The sequence below is a fragment of the Rhipicephalus microplus genome, chromosome 4 (assembly GCF_043290135.1).
Source record: "Rhipicephalus microplus isolate Deutch F79 chromosome 4, USDA_Rmic, whole genome shotgun sequence".
NCBI lineage: Eukaryota > Metazoa > Arthropoda > Arachnida > Ixodida > Ixodidae > Rhipicephalus > Rhipicephalus microplus.
The window spans coordinates 61,560,279-61,581,565 of record NC_134703.1 but is presented as its reverse complement, the minus strand read 5'-3'; the positions used below and the strand labels follow the sequence as shown (position 1 = coordinate 61,581,565).

At 45.9% G+C, this 21,287-nt stretch overlaps 1 protein-coding gene across 1 annotated transcript in view; it reads left to right on the top strand.

Moving 5' to 3' along the window:
* The window catches only part of LOC119172044 (ammonium transporter Rh type A-like), a 39,338-nt gene that overhangs the window by 4,349 nt on the left and 13,702 nt on the right, over positions 1-21,287 (top strand). The window contains exons 2-4 of the mRNA XM_075892852.1: positions 16-151; positions 17,508-17,691; positions 19,322-19,472. Of these exons, the coding sequence (XP_075748967.1) occupies positions 16-151; positions 17,508-17,691; positions 19,322-19,472 (471 nt within the window). The remainder of the gene's footprint in view (positions 1-15; positions 152-17,507; positions 17,692-19,321; positions 19,473-21,287) is intronic.

The window sequence follows — 21,287 nt, the reverse complement described above, 5'->3', positions numbered from 1 at the left end:
GCTCGCTTCACGCAGGTGTCCCTGATCATCGTGTACGCGCTGTGCGTGCAGTACGAGGTGGCAGCCGACGCCTCGAACGGCCTCAACAGCATGTCCGAGGCACTCGGGGGCAACGCGCCCAAGGATAATTCCATCGAGAAGTACTACTCCAGTGAGTTCGCGCCCTACCCGCGTCTTTTGTCGGCAGCGCCGCGTTCGTTCGGAGTCCCGGTCAGGGACGTTATTTTTTTTCTTGGCTTTTTATTCGGTCACAGCTGCTGTAGAGTCAAGGTTACCGACAAGTTTTTTTTATATATATACCAAAGCTTTTATTGTAACTACTGTAAACAATATCCCCTTCGACATTGTTGACAGCAACTTCTGCTAGTAATATTTTCTGAATAAATTAGACGCACAACAGCGCTGATACATGATAGATCTATCTATCTATCTATCTATCTATCTATCTATCTATCTATCTATCTATCTATCTATCTATCTATCTATCTATCTATCTATCTATCTATCTATCTATCTATCTATCTATCTATCTATCTATCTGAAATGATTTGTAAAACGTCAAGCAGACGTTAGTGTGTTCTGTGTAATAATGGCCAGCTCAAAGACACACGGTTCGGGTGTCTCACGAGGGTCTATACTGAGGAGCCGTGAATACATCTGTCACCGACATCGTCGGGCACGTCACCGAGGCAGCCTCTTCCTCGAGGCTGTGCGACCAAAATACTCGACACGTGAGGCTGCGGGCCAACGGGAGTTCGTAGCAGGAAGTGATCGGCAGTGGCAAGCTCGAAGAGCTCTTTCCCGAAAATACTCGACACGTGAGGCTGCGGGCCAACGGGAGTTCGTAGCAGGAAGTGATCGGCAGTGGCAAGCTCGAAGAGCTCTTTCCCGAGAGGATTGTTTGGGGGGGAGGGGGGAAAGAACTAGAAATGAAATCAGCTACGCGCTGGTCTTTGTCGAAGGAAAAATGGCCGCTTGGAGACGTCAATTTTCGCGAATTGCATTCAACTCTCTTTTCCGTTTCCTGCGCCACCATATGTCATCGTGAAACAACGTCCGTCGAGGTTTGTCTCGGCTGCAGCGATCGCAGTTCGATGACGGCCAGATGCTTGAAGCCCGTGTATCCAGATAAATCCGAGGTATACACATTAAAGAATGCCATGTGGTCGAAATTTCTGGAGCTCTCTGTTACGGCATGTCTTAGAATGTCGTCGTGGTTTTGGAACGTAAAATCTCAGCAACGACAACAACGACAGCTGTAATGATTAGGATGATGATGGTAATATTATTCGTAATATTTTAATAGTTCTAATAATAATAATAGAACTACTATAGATAGATAGATAGATAGATAGATAGATAGATAGATAGATAGATAGATAGATAGATAGATAGATAGATAGATAGATAGATAGATAGATAGATAGATAGATAGATGAATAGATAGATAGATAGATAGATAGATAGATAGATAGATAGATAGATAGATAGATAGATAGATAGATAGATAGATAGATAGATAGATAGATAGATAGATAGATAGATAGATAGATAGATAGATAGATAGATAGATAGATAGATAGATAGATAGATAGATAGATAGATAGATAGATAGATAGATAGATAGATAGATAGATACCAGGAGTGCTTGCAGTACGCAAACAAATGCTTCGCGTTTAATAATAATAAGCGGTATTGAAGAATGATGAGTTAGGTTAAATATAACCTGCCCCTAGGTCTTGCTGTCATGCATATAGCAATCTCTATCATAAAGCATCACAAACGGCCTGTAGTCTTCTAGAATAAACATTGGCTTAATCATTAAGCCGTTTATCCTGTCACATTCTCCCTCAAATTGAGAAAAGTAAGCACCACGAGAAAAACGCTTGGTGACTGCCGCTGTGAGTTAAAGGCAATAATACAAAGCGATACAAAGACTGAATACAAAGTGATAGGCTTGTTGTATTAGTGGGCAGTTGGTCAAAAGTATACGGTTTGGTGCCATCAGCAGTTGCACCAAATTACACACATTTACTAGGCGAATGAAGCGGTAAAAGCCCGTTGGACGCCAAAGCGTTATAACGTTTAGAACCCAGAAGCTGCGTATACGCGTGTGCTCCAGCGGCGAATCGCTTGATTTACGGCCGATTGCTCAACTTTCTCAACAACGTCAAGAGTGTCGCCAGCAGCCGCAACGTGAGCATCCCATGGAAAAGGGGGCAAGAAGGTAGTGCGGAGAGCAAGCCGAATTTTGCTCATATAATTATATACCCCCCGACCGAGAAACAAAGCGGCCGTGACTGTTGCGGTCGAAAACGATTACTCGTTTCGGGGAATCGCTCAGGCACGCCGGTGCATGCCCGCGGCCTCTTTGCATGCTGGACGCGGGCTTTTGCAATCGAGACTGTTCAGGACAAAATGAACAGCCGTCTCTACGAAAGTATCGATTCTTTCAAGAGCGTTGCATAAGTTCTGCCGGACATAGTCGAATTCTGCCATGTAGTCGAATCCGATAATGGTGCCAATCAGAAAGGCCTTTGCAGCACCCTCTAATCAGCTAAGAGGGCGGCGCAAAGTCTGTCTCCAACCTTTACTCAGGGCAATCTTTCTTTTTAGATGTGAAGCAGCTATTTGACTAGCCTGTGTAACGCTGTCCGATCGTGTCTCCGTGCGATCACGCCGCACCACTCCCTCGCCGCAAGGTGTTGGGGCGGTGCCAAGTAGGTCACGCCTTTCTTCGCAGTGCGTGGTGACGTCAGTATCTACCCTCGCCTGCCGAGCGCTCGCCATGCGTCACCTCTTTCTCTCTTCACTCTCTCCACTGCTCGCAACGTTCAAGTACGCATAGATTGAACACTGTTTCGGCTAGTTTATTTGCGTGGGAGCTATGCTCTCGGTGTAATTCAAGCTGAACTGTTGTGCCGCCCGTGATCTTTGGTGCCAGCGTAGCTCTCGCCGTCCGCGAGCTCCTGGTGCCATGTAGCTCTCGCCGATCGGTGCCCCGTTCTCGGACTCCTTCGACCTTGTCTCCATCTTTCCTTACACTCTACTTTCTCTCTGTCGCCCCTGTGCGGCGAGTGCTCCATCTTGTTTATCTTTGTGCTACTCTTTTTATTCCCTTCCCCCCTTTCATACAAGGAGCTTGGCCTTGTCACCACAATCGGCAGGCAGAAATTAGCTCATTTTCCTTTCCGTCAAGAAGCACTCATTATTTGCGATGGAGTGGACGCCGGAAAGCGAAGCTCCTTCGCCTGCCAAAACATGCGCCGAAGTGATTTGGCCTGAAGTGAAAAATTTGTGAAGAAGTCAAAAACAAAAATTCGGGTGACTGGAAAGAATCCGACGAGTAATAAAATCCAGGCGTCCTGAGTGGCAGTCAAGTATTCTACCACCGGGCTATGCAGGCTCGTGAAACGGCTACACGCAGTGTATGTGCCATATTGGTGCAAAGTCAATTGTGATTGCAATGTTGGCTAGCCACTTTTATAGAAGTACTAAACCTTGTAAATGTACTCATGTGACTGGGCAAGCTACATGCAAGCGTACCTCGGAGGAAGGCAGGAAAGTGAACTTCGTTTTGACAAACCTGACACGTGTGCTATATTACTCAGCAAGCTATTTTCATGTGTTGCTCGACCCCGGAGGAACTGAGCAAAACTTGCGATAAAATCAGCGATGCGGCTATCGTGAGTGCTGACGTTACGTCAAACTATGAGCTACCCTATAGGCGCCATTGTAGTCGACGCCTCTACTAAGGTCACAGCGTGCACACTACTCCATTTAACAAATGGAGTAGTGTACACGCTCCGTCATACACCTCGTAACGTTTCGCTCAAAGCAAAAAAAAAAAACAGCAACAAAAAGGAATGTCCGTATAGATAGCTACTCACTGACTCCTTCTCATGAAACCATTATTAAAAAAGCGTGAGACCTGTCAGATATTTGATGCCAGAATAGTACAAGCGTCGCCCACACTCACTCAACGTCGATGACCAAGAACGCGAACTCAAAATAACAAAATGCACACACAACAACAACAAAATAGGCATACATATGAAAACAGGCTGTTCGAGCGACCATCGCAAAAGAACACACCACGTATTTGATTTGATTGTTTTGCATAAAATCTATACATATTATATACCCTATTATCAGCAATGAAGATTCAAGCTCCACAACACTCAGTAGTTATAGTGACATTTCTGCTCGTAGAACGCTCCTTACGGACGACCTGGCAGATACTAATAAATGTGCCTAAAACTGTGTAGCCTCCTCCGCAAAGTAGATTGATTGGCGCCATTGATCGTGTTTACAAGTCCCCGGTATCGTCACGAAGTAATGTTTCACGTCGAGTGCCGATCTGTATTAGTGACGCCGATTTCTGTTCGTGTGACGAAACCAATGCCGACTTCGACGTTGGCGCTGCGACGAATACGGTAAATACATTTATTATAGCAAAAGAACACGTAATAACGCGAGGTTTTCGGGCAAATATCTTTTTCGTGGGCCACATATTCCAACACTAGCCATTTCGTCTGTAGCACTTTTCATACAAAAAACATTACGTTTTCGGACAGTACGGAAGAAATAATAAAATTGTACAAGCTATCTAAAAAATACCATCGACTAAATTAGGTCTCGTCCTGGATGCTTAGTCAGCTATAAACATGACGCGCGTAACATTAGATTGTATCGAATATATTTGCGTGTTTTCAATAATTTTCATTGGTTAGGCATATGTACGCTTCCGGTAGATGCCTCAGTCATACAGTATGACACGCTCGTGGCAGAGGTATCGTTGTACCAGTTTGTGGATAACGTCTGGGTAGGAATCCGGTGGTTGGTTCCTCAGAGGCCAGTACCTTCTTTTCTTCACCAAGTCCACTATCATGAGCGGCATCTGGAAGAACAGGAAGGGACTGGGAGCAACGAGTGCCTCGTTGATGTAGTGCATCCAAAGCCGCGTCCTGTAAAACTTCCAGTGGACCTCAGCGTTGTCGATTACCTTCTGGAAGGTCCCCGTGACGATGGCGATGAGCGAGTTCAGCATCGCGATGAGCATTAGCACCTGGTAGACAGAGTACATGGTGGAGCCGATTACTTCGGTGAACCTGTGCTCGTTGATGGACCCGTTTTCGGCGTTAGCCACCACCACGTCCGCCTGGTCATCGGACGCGACGCCCAGCATCCGAAGGAATAGCGTCTTCATGGAGTTGCCGAACGATGTAAAGGCCGGGCTCTGTTTCACTTCCTCGCCGTCGGGTTCGACTCTCTTCATCCCTCTGTAAGGCTCGTACATGCGCGTCAGCCCAAACGCGAACGCAAGCATGATGCATAGACAGATGAAAAAGAAGCGTACGATCTCGACCATCATGGATGAAATGGACACCTGCAGCGGTCCTAGTTTGGCGCTCTCCTGAAAGTAGAACATGAGCTTGAACACGCTCATGACGGAAGACAGTGCGAACAGTGCCTCGTGTATCAGAGTGCTGTCCATACTGGGCCAGTCCTTGCGAGGCGGCACGGTACCTCCACTCGGGTCTCCCAGCAACTCCGCCCAAGCGACGACCCAAAAGATGAAAGTGAGCAAGAATAGGCTGATCATGGTTATGTCGTACCAGTGCCACATGCTGCTGAAGTATCGCTTTGCGCCGATGGTATAACAGTGTACGACCTCTTCGACGATGAATCCCATTACCCAGATGACAATAAGCCATTCGACGCCGGTGCGAGGAGCGCCCCGGGACGTTCTCGCCTTGTCGAGACATATCTGCATATATACGAAGAATACGAACATGAGCCTCGCAGCGAAGTGGTTCATGTACTTGTTCACGGGGCTCGACCAGTGCCTAGCCATGACCGACTGCGGCATCAGCTTGACCCAAATTGCTACGAAGGGCAGTATGAAGAACCTGATCACGAAATGAACAAGCTTGACTCGAAACTGCAATCGGTTCCACGCCTTGAACTCTCCTTCCCATTCGATACGAAGCACTTGCTGAACATGGCCGTGCGTCACGAACTCGCGCTCGTTGAACTGCAGGGCCAGGATGACGCGCGGAAATGCCAGGTGTGCCACCCGCCCTTCGAGTCCGGCCGGTCGTTCGAGGAGAACGCGCGCCTCCTCGATCGTGCGGCATTGGTCAAGCAGGGCGCAGGTGAACTTTCGAAGCTTTGAGATCTCCTGGTCGTATTCCCTTCTGAATTCTTCTTCGGCGAGAGACGCCCCGGCCATGCCCTGAGCGAAGAGGAAAGAATCGAGTATGGGGTCGCCCGATACCTGGAGCATGTAGTGGGGATTGCAGATGGCCTTGTAAGTGTTTAGGTTGCGCGTCGATGCGTTCACTCCTTCTGTCCTCATTTCCTTGATGCAAGTTTTGCAGAGGCAGGAGGCCGCGTGTGGAGCTTCGACCCGGAGATCTCGTTTGACGAAAGAGTGGATCAGCGCCCAGTGGCCCATTTGTGCCGCCAGTAGAATGGGCGACACGTCGGCGGTGTACGTAGAACTATGCGGGTAGCCATGTTTTTCGCATTGCTGGTCGGTCTTGCTTGCTTCCTTGACGAGGAACTCCGTTAATGGTACGTCACCCGTTTCTACGGCGTGTAGCAGCACGTCATTGAGCTGGACTCCATTTTGGACTAAGAATTTCACCATCGGCAAGTCCTTTCGGCGAACTGCAACGTGAAGCGCCGTGTAGCCCTGACAATTGACGCAGTCCCTCTTTAGGTGCGGGTGAGAACTGAGGAACGCCTCCAGATTGGTGATGTCCGCCGCTTCGATCAGTTGGAAGTAGCGCAGCTGGTCGGGATCCAATTCAGGAAGAAAGTCAGTACACACCAAGTACTCTTCCGACTGCTGTGCCAAGGACTTCGCTGAAGGGACGATGTGGACTTCATCTTCCGCATCGGTGACGCCAGAGAGGGCGTGAAGCAGACGCCGAGTTGCTTTCGGGGGCATCTTCATCTACCGCGTTTGATGGTTGACGCTTGCCACGCACCCGCAGCTTTCGTTCTTTTCTTCCTCGCATAACTTGTTCTTCTTCTTGTTCACATTCTCTTGTGGCTCATACCCACTGTGGGGGACTAGCCAAGAATTGAGTAGTCTTATAAAATCTTAAGTAATTGTCGAGTAAAGGGTATTAATAATGAGACATTACGTGCTTTTAATGAAGTTTTGATGCTCACTCAAGCGTACCAACTATAAAGATTTATAATTAGTAATAGATAATGAATTAAATCAACACCCTAATTACCGGTTTCGAAGTGGTGGTAATGACGATGACGATAATGATGATGATGGTGCTTGAAAGAATGGCTCCTACCCACTCGGTGGGATCGGCCAAGAGTCAGGTGGATTATGCCGTCAAGATTTATTATTATTTGCAAGTGCTAATAGAGGTTACAGATGCACTTATAACAGAGCGTTAATTATGATGGGTCCTTCTTTTAGCCTATCCTATTTTGCCTAACCTCCCAATGACCAAATATATTTTACTAGGATGACATAGCGTAGAGTTTTTAGCGGTTGATTCAACTAATACATCAACTTAAGCCGCATATGAACTTTTTGACGACACTGAGTATAATCCTGTCCGAGTGTCCCAGCGCAGAGGTCCCAAATGATAACAGAACGGTTGACTCAACTGGTAGACCAAGTTACCGCAATATAATTTCGAGTGTGAGGAAGTTCGCTTTCTGTGTGAGTTCAGGAAGAATTGTTTCGTGATTTTGGTCTCTTCGGAAAAGGAACAAAAGGAACAAGGAGAGATCGCTAGGCCCGCTCTGTGCGTGTATACGTGTACTGAGGTCTCAAAAACCCGTGGTTAAAGAAGAAGTTGAAAATAGCATTTCCTTTTTGTTATAAGAGCTTTACAGTAATTATCATGTTTTGTACCTGCCCCTTCTCCCACACTAATATTCTCGGCAAGTGGGAATTCTCGAGTTATTTATCTCATCTCTGTATTTTCTAAGCATTTATCATTAGTAATCAAGTGTGAATACGTGCCACAAACATTCGAAGCAGCAATTACTACGATAAAAAATGATTCAACAGCACTTATCAATTCGGACTTCTGACTAATAACAAGGGAACAGCAGTAAAGACGTCGAATTTTTCGAGAATCATTCATAGTGCACATGAACATTATGTGTTAACCAGTCGCGTAGCCAGGAATTTTTTTTTCGGGGGTGAGAGACTTGTTGGGATGGGGCAATCATCACCAAAACAATCAACATTGTAGCAGCTTGTTGCCGGCGTTGCCATCTTGCCGCTTTTTCCCGAGCTCTCGCCTACGGGATAACTTGCTCTCTGCGTAGAGGTTGAACCGCCGCCTGCCGAGCTCTCGACTCCAGAGTAGCAGATTGTCGGCGTTGCCGCTTTGCCATCGCTTCGCGAGCTCTCGCCTCCAGGGTAGTTTGTTGTCTGCATCAGGATTGCCTTTCGCGGGCGATAGCGCGTTCACGTTTGTTTCTATCCATGGCGGAAAGAGAATATATGTTGTGAAACGCGCTTATTCTTCATCGTCATCAGCGTGATCGGGTGCTGTCTGCGTGGGGGTTAATGATGATGATGATGTGCTCATGTGTGTATGAAATATTACTTTTTGTTTGTATACCTTGGCCTGTCATTTACTTTGCCTTTCTGCTTGTATTGTTTCTTGCTTTATAATATTTGTTTTTTTCATTTTTCATGTTATTGTATTTCGTTTTTACCCTGTCATTGCTGACGTAGGGTGGACGGTGCTTAGTCAAGCTGCAATAACTGCAGCTTTTTTGCCGTCTCCCCATTTTTTGCCATTGTATCTGTTTTGGCGAAATTATAGTAAATAAAAAAATAAAAAATAAAAAATAATGATGATTGCCTATATGTATGAATCGCACCCACCCGGGGGGATTGGCCAAAAAATGAACTATCTCTAAGGAAAACTGATAACATAAAAATTTCCTTTCCCGGGTGAGAGCGTGTTTCATTCATGAGAGAAAGAGAATGTTTGGTCTGGAATGCGTGCATTATTCATCGTCATTAGCGTCACCGTCATGGCGTATAGGGGGTACCTTGCATCGTCATCAGCCTCATCGTCACCACGAGCACGGACAACGCACAACAACGCACAAACCCATCAGCGTCATCGTCATCTTCACCGTGAGCACTGACAACGTACAACGGACAACGCACAACGGACAATACTAGTCCCTAACGTGATTCGCCCCTGAAAGACAGATGGTATGAAGATGACCTGCACCGATCTATTCCTTGAAGGAGAAGTGATCCGAAACGTTGCGGAACAAAACAAGCTCAGAAGATCTGAAGCACTCTTCGAGGCCTTCAATAGACTGTAAGAACAAGAAAACACCACTGACCGGCCAGAATAGCGCACCTTTTGCCCTGAAGGACTCGCTCTTCAAGTCTACTCATCGCCATTACGCCCGACAAAAGCAGACGTATGACACCAATTTTATTGAAAAATAAATAATGCTGTGCCGTACGTTCAAAATATTTTAGTCTTATTTTACAAGCTAATTCAAGGTCAAATGGTATGTCTCAATCTATAAGAGCCAAATACAATATTTAATCCTGAATACTGACGACAGTGGGCTATATAGATTTAGCCGCAACATATATAGAATTGATGCATGTAGGGTACGGGGAACACTGACCAATAATTGTTGAAGCAGGCCCCACCGTATTGTCAGCAGCAAAGCAGTGCGCTTTTTCTCAGTTTTAGTTAAAGCGCATTTGGCTCTTTTTGCTGACAAAAAACGTCACGTTGGTACAGGGTAAAACACTTCCTTCATCTAAATTTCAGAGGGGACGCGGACCTCTAGGGCAAACCCCCCTCCCCCTGGCTGCGGGTCAGATGTGAACCATCACAGGGTAGAGTGGCTGCTGCACCCTGATAACCGCGGGTCAGTGTGGCCTGAACAGAAACGTCGCAGATGACGTCATAGGCGGAGTGATACGTCGCTGTAGACTTCTGTTCTGGCAGTTGGGATGCTGGCAAGTTGTGAGAAGCGCGAATCGGCACGGTTTAAATTAGTAATATAAATAAGTATATAGTTAGGCCAAGGTGAGTTGGGAAGGAAGAAAAACGAGAGAGCGGAAATGCAGGGATGTTGACAAGTTTTGCATAACCAGTATGCTACGCTGCACAGGCTCAGTCAAAGTTTCTTTCTCGGCATAAGCCGATCATCAATGAGTGCCTCGCATCCATCGCCACAGTGCATAGAATCTTCTGAATGTTTTTTTTTTTTGTCGTCCTTCCCTTCAATTTTTTTCATTTATTCTACTTAAGTAGAATTTTTTCTCTTCATTAACAATTATGTTTCTTTCTACCTGGTACCAGAAGGACGACCTATAGAAAAGACGACAGTGTAATAAGTCACATACACAAACATGATAATTTCGGGGTCACAATATCCCACTGAGGTACAATTTAAGTACTGGGCTATTAGCGTATTCAGGATCTATAGGTAGAAAACGTATTATAAGTATTCTACAATTAACATGGCAGACTCTTTAATACATAGCGCATTCAATGTTCAGAAACAAATAGAAATGGCAATAAGAGCATCAGAAATCGCATTCACCTGATGGCGACAATCAAAAATTCGCGTCGAACATGGCGCAAAAGCCAAATACTAAATCATAAGATTTTACGCGTCCGAATTGAGATTTTACTACGAAGCACGCCGTAGTGGGAATCAAAAAATGTGAGGGACTGCGGATTTGCGTCAACCTCCTGGACTTCATTAGGGCACACCCGACGCACGATACATGGGCGTTTGCATATTGCGCCCCCGTCACATAAATTCGGGAGTGTCAGGAGCTGAACACGCGACCTCGAGCTTAGCAACGCAAAGCCATAGCAGATACTTTCAATAGCTTTCCCGGTCACGAAACTTCACCGACACTTCGCTGCTTCTTTATCCGTGTATGACTTACTGGTGAACAGATTCTGTGTTTCGCAGTGACCCAAGCATCAAGAAAAGGGAGTTCGTACCAGAAACAATGACGGCGCCTTTGTCGCCTACCGGATGTCCTTGCTTTCGAAGCATCAGTGACAGACCTCGCATGTGCGTTTTTACGCATTCACCAAGCACACATTTAACTATTATCGGTGTCCTCAAAGCTTTTGTAGCAATCGAGTGAAGCTATATATGGAGCCACTACGATAGGTCGAAACGATACCACGGGACAATGAACCTAACAACATCATAATAAGTATAAACAATCAAAAATCGTTATATTGTTATATTTTTCACTTTAATTAAATCATTTCTATGTTCAAATTTTGTAATGCCTATGTTTTATATGCTTAACCCATATTTCTTATTCATTTTGAAAAGGAGGTCTTTTTGGCCTCCTCGACTTCGGGACATCCTGTATATTATGTAACCTTTGTACTAATTACCATAAAAATGATCCTGATTCCGAATATACCGAACAATACGCGGCATATAATCCGCCATCACGGTGGTCTAGCGGTATATGACGCACGACCACTGACCCGACGGTCGTGGAACCGAAGGCGGCGCTTTCGATGGAGGCGTAAAGGCTGTAGCCCTTGATTTAGGTCACTTAAAACAATGCAAGTATAACGTGGCAGCACAAAGACCGGGTTTATTGGCGGATCATAGGAGAGGCCTTTGCCCTGCAGTGGGCCTAGTCAGGATGATGATGATGATGATGATGATGATGATGATGATGATGATGATGATGATGATGATGATGATGATGAAATGCATCGTTGAAGCAGCGCGAGAAGACCTAAACAAGAAACGCCTGAACACGTAGGAGTCGTTCTTTCCCTGTCCAAGTCTTTTCGAGCCTCTTCGGCGACGCATTTGTGCCAACTAGGCCAACTTTCTATCCTATTGCACGTTACAAAACCCCAGGAGGTCGAAATCTCCGTAGCCCTCCACTACGGCGCGGCTTATAATTGTATTGCGCTTTTGGGACGTCATAACCCAACAGTTCTTACTGTAAAATTCAGAGCAAGCGCCTCTACCTGTTCTTTCGTCTTTTTTTTTTTTCAACCTGTTCTCCTCCACAAAATTCATTTTGGCGGAAGAGGGACAAAGGCTTCGATGCAGCACCTATACTTCCAAACGTTCAAGGCAGTAAAACTAAGCGCAAGGGCCTATTGTTGCCGTTAAGACGCAATATTTTGCTTGACTTACAACCTCCCAAAGTGGCTAGAGACCGTAATTACGGAGTTTAGGCAAGTACGTCCTTGATATTGACTCAAGACACGCACCAGGTCCAAACTGCGCGCGCATGTGCGTGCGTGCTGCAAGAGAACAACGGCCCGATAACAGAAACAAGAAAATGCCGTGACGGCACGCGCCTTCTCCGCGCACGGTTTGGTGAAGAAGTGGGGTATCGCTCGAGAGCCTTCTGGGATTGATTTTTCGATATCCTACGAGGAACACTCTAGTCGTCTTTCGTTTCCTCTTCTGGCACAAGTTAGCCATAATAAATATAGTTAATCCTAAACTATATAAATCGTGCGTTGCAATAAAATAATACATCTCTAGCTCACCGAGGCCCTATTCCAGTGCAGCTCCAGCACGCTATAGCACATCTAGTTAATCGCGTAATAAACTCTGCGGACGCAGCTGCAGTAGCTAGAATAGGCATTGTAGCCGTGACCACTTTGTATTAACTTCGAAAGAGATATACTAATTACTTTTCTTTTTCACATTCTTTCTTTTCTTCTCATTGCTATTCTTCGTCCCCTTTTCCTTCTTTCTTTCTTTCTTTCTTTCTTTCTTTCTTTCTTTCTTTCGTTCTTTCTTTCAGTCTGTCTTGCTTGCGTGCTGCCGCTTTGCAGCGCTATGGCTCTGCAGTATAGAACTCTCCCTTTGTGCGGCGCTTGCCCCACGGCCACACCGTTTCGCCAATTACCGGCGCATTGTCGGTGTCCGCCTATTACGCCATGCACGGGCCGTGTCTGTGGGGAACGCGGGCCGGCCTATGCCGAACATAAGTCGTCCATCCGCGGCCTTTCTCTCTCCCCTCTTAATGTGGGAGTTCACTCCATGCGCGGCGATTTGTGCACGTGAGTGTGCACACGACAAATAGCTGCTAGACACGAAGACTATTTGCACAACAACGGCGGCCCCGTGGATGCCCATACATTCGTAAGTTTTTTTTTTTTCGCGGTGTTGCTGTCGTGTCTCCTGAAGTTGTTGACAGAACTGCATGTGCGGTACCATCCAGGGCGAAAAAATCTCGATTGAAGTCGCTCTTCAAAAAAAGTGTTGCCGTCACTCTTATTGGTGAGATACATTGCGTCTGACACAGAAAAACGAGCCCTTAAAATGTCCACGTCTTTCCTTCGTTCTTAATTGGTTAGTTCTGACTTGCGACATATATACCTCACTTTAAACATACGAGAGTTGACTCTTCTTTGGGGATCACTGTTCTCTCTTGGGGAATTTGTGGTAGGCGCGACTTCCCGAAGTAGAGTTGACGTGCGTCTTTAGGGAGGGTTCTATATATATGGCAACTTACTATTAATCGAACAGAGGTGCAGGAAACAATTTTTTTTCTTTTTGTATGTTTTTAGGAAGGTGAATACACCCTCGATACCTGCTTGAACATTACAACGATATTGTAATGTCCAAAATGTAGCCTGAAGACACACGGGAAACTAGGCGTTTTAAGATATATTCGAACAGCGCCAACGCGCAAGCCAAGATGGAGTACAAGAGTGCGCTCTCACCAAAATCACGGTGTCGTCTTCCTCGGCGCTTATGTCACTGCTTAAGCGGGACATTGTCTCATAACAATATGTATTAGTTAATTCTTTAAACAAATACAAATGACATTTGCACCTTCTCTCCGAAGCACACGGGAACGTATACTATGTCGCCGTTGCACGAGAGGCCCCGCCGTGGTGGTCTAGTGGCTAAGGTACTCGGCTGCTGACCCGCAGGGCGCGGGTTCGAATCCCGGCTGCGGCGGCTGAATTTCCGATGGAGGCGGAAATGTTGCAGGCCCGTGTGCTCAGATTCGGGTGCACGTTAAAAAACCCCAGGTGGTCGAAATTTCCGGAGCCCTCCACTACGGCGTCTCTCATAATCATATAGTGGTTTTGGGACGTTAAACTCCACATATCAATCAATCAGCGTGAGGGGACACGGGAAACTAGGCGTTTTAAGATATATTCGAACAGCGCCAACGCGCAAGCCAAGATGGAATACAAGAATGCGCTCTCACCAAAATCACGGCGTTGTCTTCCTCGGCGCTTATCTCACTGCTTAAGTGGGACATTGTCTCATAACAATATGTATTAGATAATCCTTTAAACAAATACAATAACATTTGCACCTTCTCTCCGAAGCAGACGGGAAGGTATACTATGTCGATGTTGCACGGAGAGTGAAAGCTAAGCCGAACTCCCCGCAGACCGTGTTTCGAAAGGAACGAACAATCCAGGAGTGACCAGCGATTGTTGATTTCGTGACGCGACGCGATTACCGCTGCAACGACGAAAGCAATGACAGATAGCTCATGTTCCGCTCCCGCACGCACGGTGAAAAACGAGCTAACTTGTAACGTGCTCGGGCTGTGAATGCACGCGCGTACCGCGCAGGCAGCCTTGGTGGCACCACGTGAAAGGGAGACATGGTGCGTTACATGCGCCCGTACACGCAACAGCTCAGCTAACGATCAAGCCTGACCTCGCGTGTGGTGAGCGCATGCGCACAAAGTTGAACCGCGCGCAAGAGATGAAACTCATGTTGAAGCAATACTTTTTTGCAGACTAGTTGGTTCATACTTGAAAAATTGAATTGCTGCACAAACTTAAAGAAAAAAAAAAGAAGGGAGACGCTGCGCTCTTTCCTGTCTCCCTTCTTTTTTTCTTCAAGTTTGTGCAGCAATTCAATTTTTCAAGTGAAACTCATGACTTGCAGAAAGGTGTGTGGAAATCTTGCTGCGTGGCTCTTGCCGAGGAGCATATGCCCCCGAACGCAGGAGATCTGTACGGGGTTCATCCATACTCGGCTACGCCTGTGGCAGGGCTCTCCAATAATGAAAAGAAGAATGGAATGTTTCACCATCACTCCCTATCCTGTATCGGCAGCAGGAGTACGAAAGAGAACAGGCCTCGTCATGCATTAAAAAATGAAAATTAAGATTGATTGATTGAAATGTGACGTTTAACGTCCCAAATCCGCCATATGATTATGATAGACGCCGTAGTGGAGGGCTCCGGAAATTTTGACCACCTGGGGTTCTTTAACGTGCGCCCAAATGTGAGCACATGGGCCTACAGCGTTTTCGCCTCCATCATAAATGCAGCAGTCACCGCCGGAATTCGATCCCACGACCTGCGGGTCAGCAGCCGAGTACCTTAGCCACTAGACCACCACGGCGGGGCAATGAAAAATAAGCAATTGTGCAGTCCTTACAACAGCCTGTCATCTGTCCCGACCTTTCTGAGCGTAAATCTTGGAAGACAGCGTTTCTTGGAATACAATATAATGGGTCCTCGGCCATAATTATTGACAAATTCTGCATGCTGCAGCCCTGCACACATAATAATAATATAACTGGTATGACTGTCTTATTGATGTAAAGGTATATAGCATACCTGTTGATTAAAGAGTTGTGTTTGTGTGTGGGGGGGGGGGGGGCTCAACTTTGTGCGCAAGCCTGTACCAACAGGGATACGTTTTTACGCAAGCGCCCATACCATACCCTCCAGGTGTATTATGTAGAAAGTCTGTCATGTCTTGCCCCTATATATGACACTCACTAAAGAGCCTTCACCCTGTTTCAAACTAAATTCCTTTAATGGCGCCAACTCGGTTCTTAAAAAAAATAAGTAAAATGAGAGAGAGAGAGAGAGAGAGAGAGTAAGTGAAAGGCAGTAAGGTTAACCAGAAACGACGATGTTTTTAAGGCACTCCTGAAACAACACTTACACAAGTAACTTCTGAGCAGTCCTAAACCAGTTCTTACATAATCATCCCACTGAGAAATCCCCGATTTTTGAAGATAGTTTCAAGGATAATTTTAGCTATCGATGTGAACTTACAAGATGTTTTCAATGCAGAACTCTTAGATGCGAGTGGCAAAGGTGGCTATAAAGAATTATCATACAGCATGGTGAAAAATTGGGGGATTCTTATGCATTTCCTTTAAGAGTTGAACGCAATAGTTATATCCTGTTCCAAGTACATACTTCAACCACTGAGTGCATACTTTTTATTGTGTGATGTTACCAGAGAAGTTTGAATTGTAGATTACTACAGTGCGATCGGTAAAGTTGAAAGTGGCTTGTGTCGGCGAAGTTTTCGCACGTGGCTACATTCTGTGTAATGGCTATAATGCTTTAAACAACGAACAATTATGTGCGCGAAATCTTTTCGAGCTTGCTAGCATTGCTCCACGCATCCCGGCCGTGGCGGTCGCTTTTTCCGTGGAGACGAAAATGCTTGAGCCCCATGTGGTTGGATTTAGATGCACGTTAGAGAACCCCAGGTAGTCGAAATTTCTGGAGCCATCCACTAAAGCGTTTCTCGTAATCATATGGTGATTTTGGGACGTTAAACCTCAATGGTTAATGTTATAAAGGAATACACCCAGTAACAAGTGTGCCTTTTGTAATGGATAACCAGCTTCAAACCACAAAGTCGTTATCATAATCACATGTTCCGATGCCCGATGGCAATGCACGCTTGTACGACACAATGTTACTGCGATAGTCCATGTTGTATTGTGAAGCCTGTACACAGGATGCGTGTAAGTTTTGCTGAATTTCCAAGCTGACGCGGGGCTGCGTGGTCAAACGGCTGCTTGCCACGCAAAAGGCCAGGTTGGGTCGTCATTCGGACCCGAAAATACTTATTATTTATTTTGTTTGCATCTTTCTCGATTTTTCCGTCGCGCACAAGATGCTGATTTTTCGCTGACAACCCGTGCTCACAACGAACAACACCCACGCCGACACCGACGCCAGAATTTCGGCGAAACGTAGCTTTCTAACGGCGTCATGTTCAGACGCCATCGATCACTTTCGCTATTCTTAAAAAATCAAATTAGGGCGGGTCTGTATACAGCTACAGTTAAACTAAGTCATAATGCAGAGATGCCAACTTTCATTGATGGCAGACCGCAACGACAATAGTTTTAGGCCCGCACCACTATGTATACATCCAGAGTCTGAAAAAAGAGTGGCGGAACGGGTTGCAGGAAGTAAAAAAAAAGGCTCCTTCTTATAGCTCCATTATCTGTGGATGTCTATGCACGAGCATACATTTTGAATAATCGTATATTGTAGTCAGAATATTGACAATTAGCTCCACTGACACTTTCTCAAACTGACAACCAGCATTACCTTTCGAAGAGTGCTTGTTTGCTGCGACTTAAGAATATGTGCTATCGTTGCGTCACCTCTTTAGAGCTTGTCAGCGTGGGAAGCCCACGTTGATTAGGAAGCATGTTTGTGTCATTCGTTCACGCGTCACGCGGTTTGCTTGCGCCCTACACGCAGTGTTCCAGGACGTCAACGTGATGGTGTTCATCGGTTTCGGCTTCCTGATGACGTTCCTCAAGCGCTACGGTTTCGGTGCCGTGGGATTCACGCTCCTCATCGCCGCACTCAGCATCCAGTGGGCCGCCATCGTGCGCGGAGTCTGGCACGCCCGAAAGGGATGGATCGTCGTGGACGTTCTGAGGCAAGCGATCATCGTCACAAGTGCAAATGAGGACAGATGGAACGAAGAAAGTGCTCTGTTCTCCCTCTATATTTATCATTCTTTCTATATTTACGTTTCATAATGACGATACTCTTTAACCTGTGACCCACGGCCAACCTCGAGCACAATAGCTCTGCTATAAAACACCCACGTGGAAGACCTACAGGGGCACGTTAAAAAAACCTCAGGTGGTTAAATTTTCTGAAATAGCCCGCTACAGCGTGCCCTACGGTTATACCGTGACCTCGACCCGTAACCTTCCAGCATTCAAAGCAATATTCAATTAAAAGGAAAACGATGATGAAAAAAAAAACATTGAGCGCGGTCTCTGGAATTAAAGGAACTACGAGAAGGCTTCCGATGCACCGTTGCAAACTTTGTACGGAAGCGCAAAGGTTGACGTCGTTTATTCTCCACCTGTAATTGCTTTGTGCCTCGAATTTAACCAATGAGCGCTAGAGCTTCGGACGGGGAAATCGGACAGCTGTCTGCAGTCACGTCGCGAAGCGTGCCGATCGAAATATCGCGCGGCCATCGATCACCGCGGGCATCGTTAGGTGCAGGCTAAGCGACGCAACCCTATAGTGCACATGGGTCAACCCCGCGTGGGCCACAAGGCCTTTCGTGAGATTCTGTCATCTCCCCACGAGATCCGCCGGAGCATTTTTCTTCAACCGTGAGCCCGCCCGACAAGGAGCAGCTATCGACATCGAAGAAATAATTTTTCCCCCATTACGCTGTACATAGCAACGAAAATCACTTTGAGTGAACTGAAACTTGAATGCTTATCCAATATTGAGTTGAAAAGAAATGTAAAAAGGTGCCCTTGGTTTGTTTGCTCACGTAGAGGGGCGGAGAAGGCGTAATGATAACCGTAGAGGTTAACGGTGGCGAGAGGTTATGCACGTTACTTCACGTGCGGATTTAGTGAGAGTGCACTGAAAGCACGCACGCACCAACAAAACTCGGAATGTGTTGGCGTATGTGTGTGCGTGCGCACGTATGTGCGCATGCGTGTGTGTATGTGTGCGTGCGTGTGTTTGCGCACGTACTCGTTAACTGATCTTTAGGACAGCCCGCTATGCTGTTTAAATCTCCAGCTATTGGCGTGGCTCTTGTTACTCTAAGATTGTTTTACACACAAGGATATCGATATTAAATCAATAAACGGAATCTGACTGAAGCTGAAACTTTTTAGTGTCAGGATGACTTAAAGAGAGAGAAAGAGAATAAAAATAGCAGAAAGGCACGGGGTAAACCTGGGCTGGGCTCAGTAGCCTACCCAGGATCACTTAAATAATGACATTCGCATATTACATGCATAGTGGTGTTCTTATTGAACACTGTTAATGAATGTTTGGTTTATGCGGAGGCATATTTATGGGCCCCTCCCTGCGCTTTCTTTTTTGATTCCACTTATATTTTTTGTTATACACTTGATAAGTTTGTTTGCTCATGGTGTGTGTTCGTATACAAATGGTAAATTGTAATTGAGATTTCTCAACGCTGATATTGTGAAAGCCTGCTCTAATGTAGCGCCTGCGTTCCTTCTTGTGCACTCGTTGAACAACGCCAACTTAACTGGGTCATTTGATTGTGTGTAATGCAGCTTGGTGGGCGCCGAATTCACAGCCGCGAGCGTTCTCATCTCGTTCGGCGCTGTGCTGGGCAAGACTAGTCCCCTGCAGCTGGTCGTCATGGCCGCCGTCGAAGTGGTTCTCTTCGCTTGCAATGAGCAACTCGGCGTAGGAGCATTCAAGGTGTGTAGCTGGTCGCCATTTTACTTATCACACTCATCGCACACAATCTCCATAGGAGGTCGAAGGACAATTGAAGTAATCGAGAAAACAAAGGTTTGCTGGGATCATTATACTTGGAATGAGTAATTATTCTCACAGAACACTTTTAATGTCATCTAACCGGGTCCAGTTAAGTTATGTACGTGCCACGCCAAGACTCAGTGCAATATGACAACTCGCAATGAATAAAAGCAGGGTAAGGTATTTGTAGGGTAGTGGAATTGAAAACTTCGCGAGCTTGAGTGAACTCGTGAACACTTCAACATTCGACGTGACCATGGCTCGTCATATGTTGCTTCATGCTTAAGCTTAGTCGGTGTCCCCGAAACTGGCCAATTTCACTGATCTTGCGTGACTGTACGTTATATGCAGTGTTATGTTCAGCATATTGGGAACAGGTGCGACTGCATTTTTACTGGAGCTATGGTGCTCTGTAGCGTAGCTTGTGTTGCCTTTCGTGTCGCTATGTGAATGGGCTGTGATTATCTGGTTTTTCACAGTTTGACTGACTATTACGTGGACAGTCTCTGGGTGCACTTTTACGTACACTACAAAAGTATAGAGTAAAAAACTGTACTTTTGTCCCACAACAGTAATCATCATCCGGCTTGCCCCGCCGCGGTGGTCTAGTGGCTAAAGTACTCGGCTGCTGACCCGCAGGTCGCGGGCTTGAATCCCGGATACGGCGGCTGCATTTCCGATGGAGGCGGAAACGTTGTAGGCCCGTGTGCTCAGATTCGGGTGCACGTTAAAGAACCCCAGTTTGTCGAAATTTCCGGAGCCCTCCACTACGGCGTCTCTCATAATCATATCATGGTTTTGGGACGTTAAACATTACAAATCAATCATCACCAATCGATCATCCGGCTTGCTCGTGCTCCCTTTCTTGCAAACTCGGCACTGACCACTTTCCTATCAAGAAAGCTATGTCACGCTGATAACATGTCGTTCATGACCTGAAAGTGCCGGGCACGCGACGATAGTATACAAGGAAAAGAACAGAAGATAGGTGACTATTATTGTTTTGAGACAAAAAGACGTCCTTTTTACTAATATTCTCTTTGAGTGTATGTTTTTCATTGTTGTGATTTTCAGGAGCCGCCGCTACATAAAAGTGCTAAGATCTCCTAAACCACATAAAATTAATAAAAAAAGCTCAAGTTATCTAGTTCTATTTGATAGGAATTACAAAATAGCAATAAATTTACCCCCCCTCCAAAATAAGTGCGTAGAAGCGCACCATGCTCGCTAAATGTATGCTAATTGTCGTAACCAAGTCAAACGTATCTACCATTGCGCTCCTGATTTGTTCCGTTAAGTGTTTCAGACACTGTGGGACCATTCTAGATAGGGAATCTCCTCACGAATTTCTGTTTTGAGCTCCTGCAACGCGTCTTTTGTTTACTTTTGCGAAACAAATGCACAGCGAATCGCGTGCTTGACACTAATCTCACATTATAATAACTAACATCTTTCCCGCAGTGTAAGTACGAGTACATGCAGTAGGGTTCACACATTACCTATCAACTCGTGCACATTAGTTTGTATGATTAGTATACATGTATACTTATCGTGTACTGGGACTGTGCTGTGCATTTCGTGCATTTCTTTTATTCCTACGTAGTTAGTTTTCCGGCAGTAATTGACCAGCAGTAGCCAGTAAGGACAACGAGCTGCCGAGGTTCACCATCAATAAACCTGCAGGAGCTATCGCGGCTCATAGTTTCAACTTTGATTAGATAAGATTTATCACTGATCAAGATAAGTTTGTCGTTG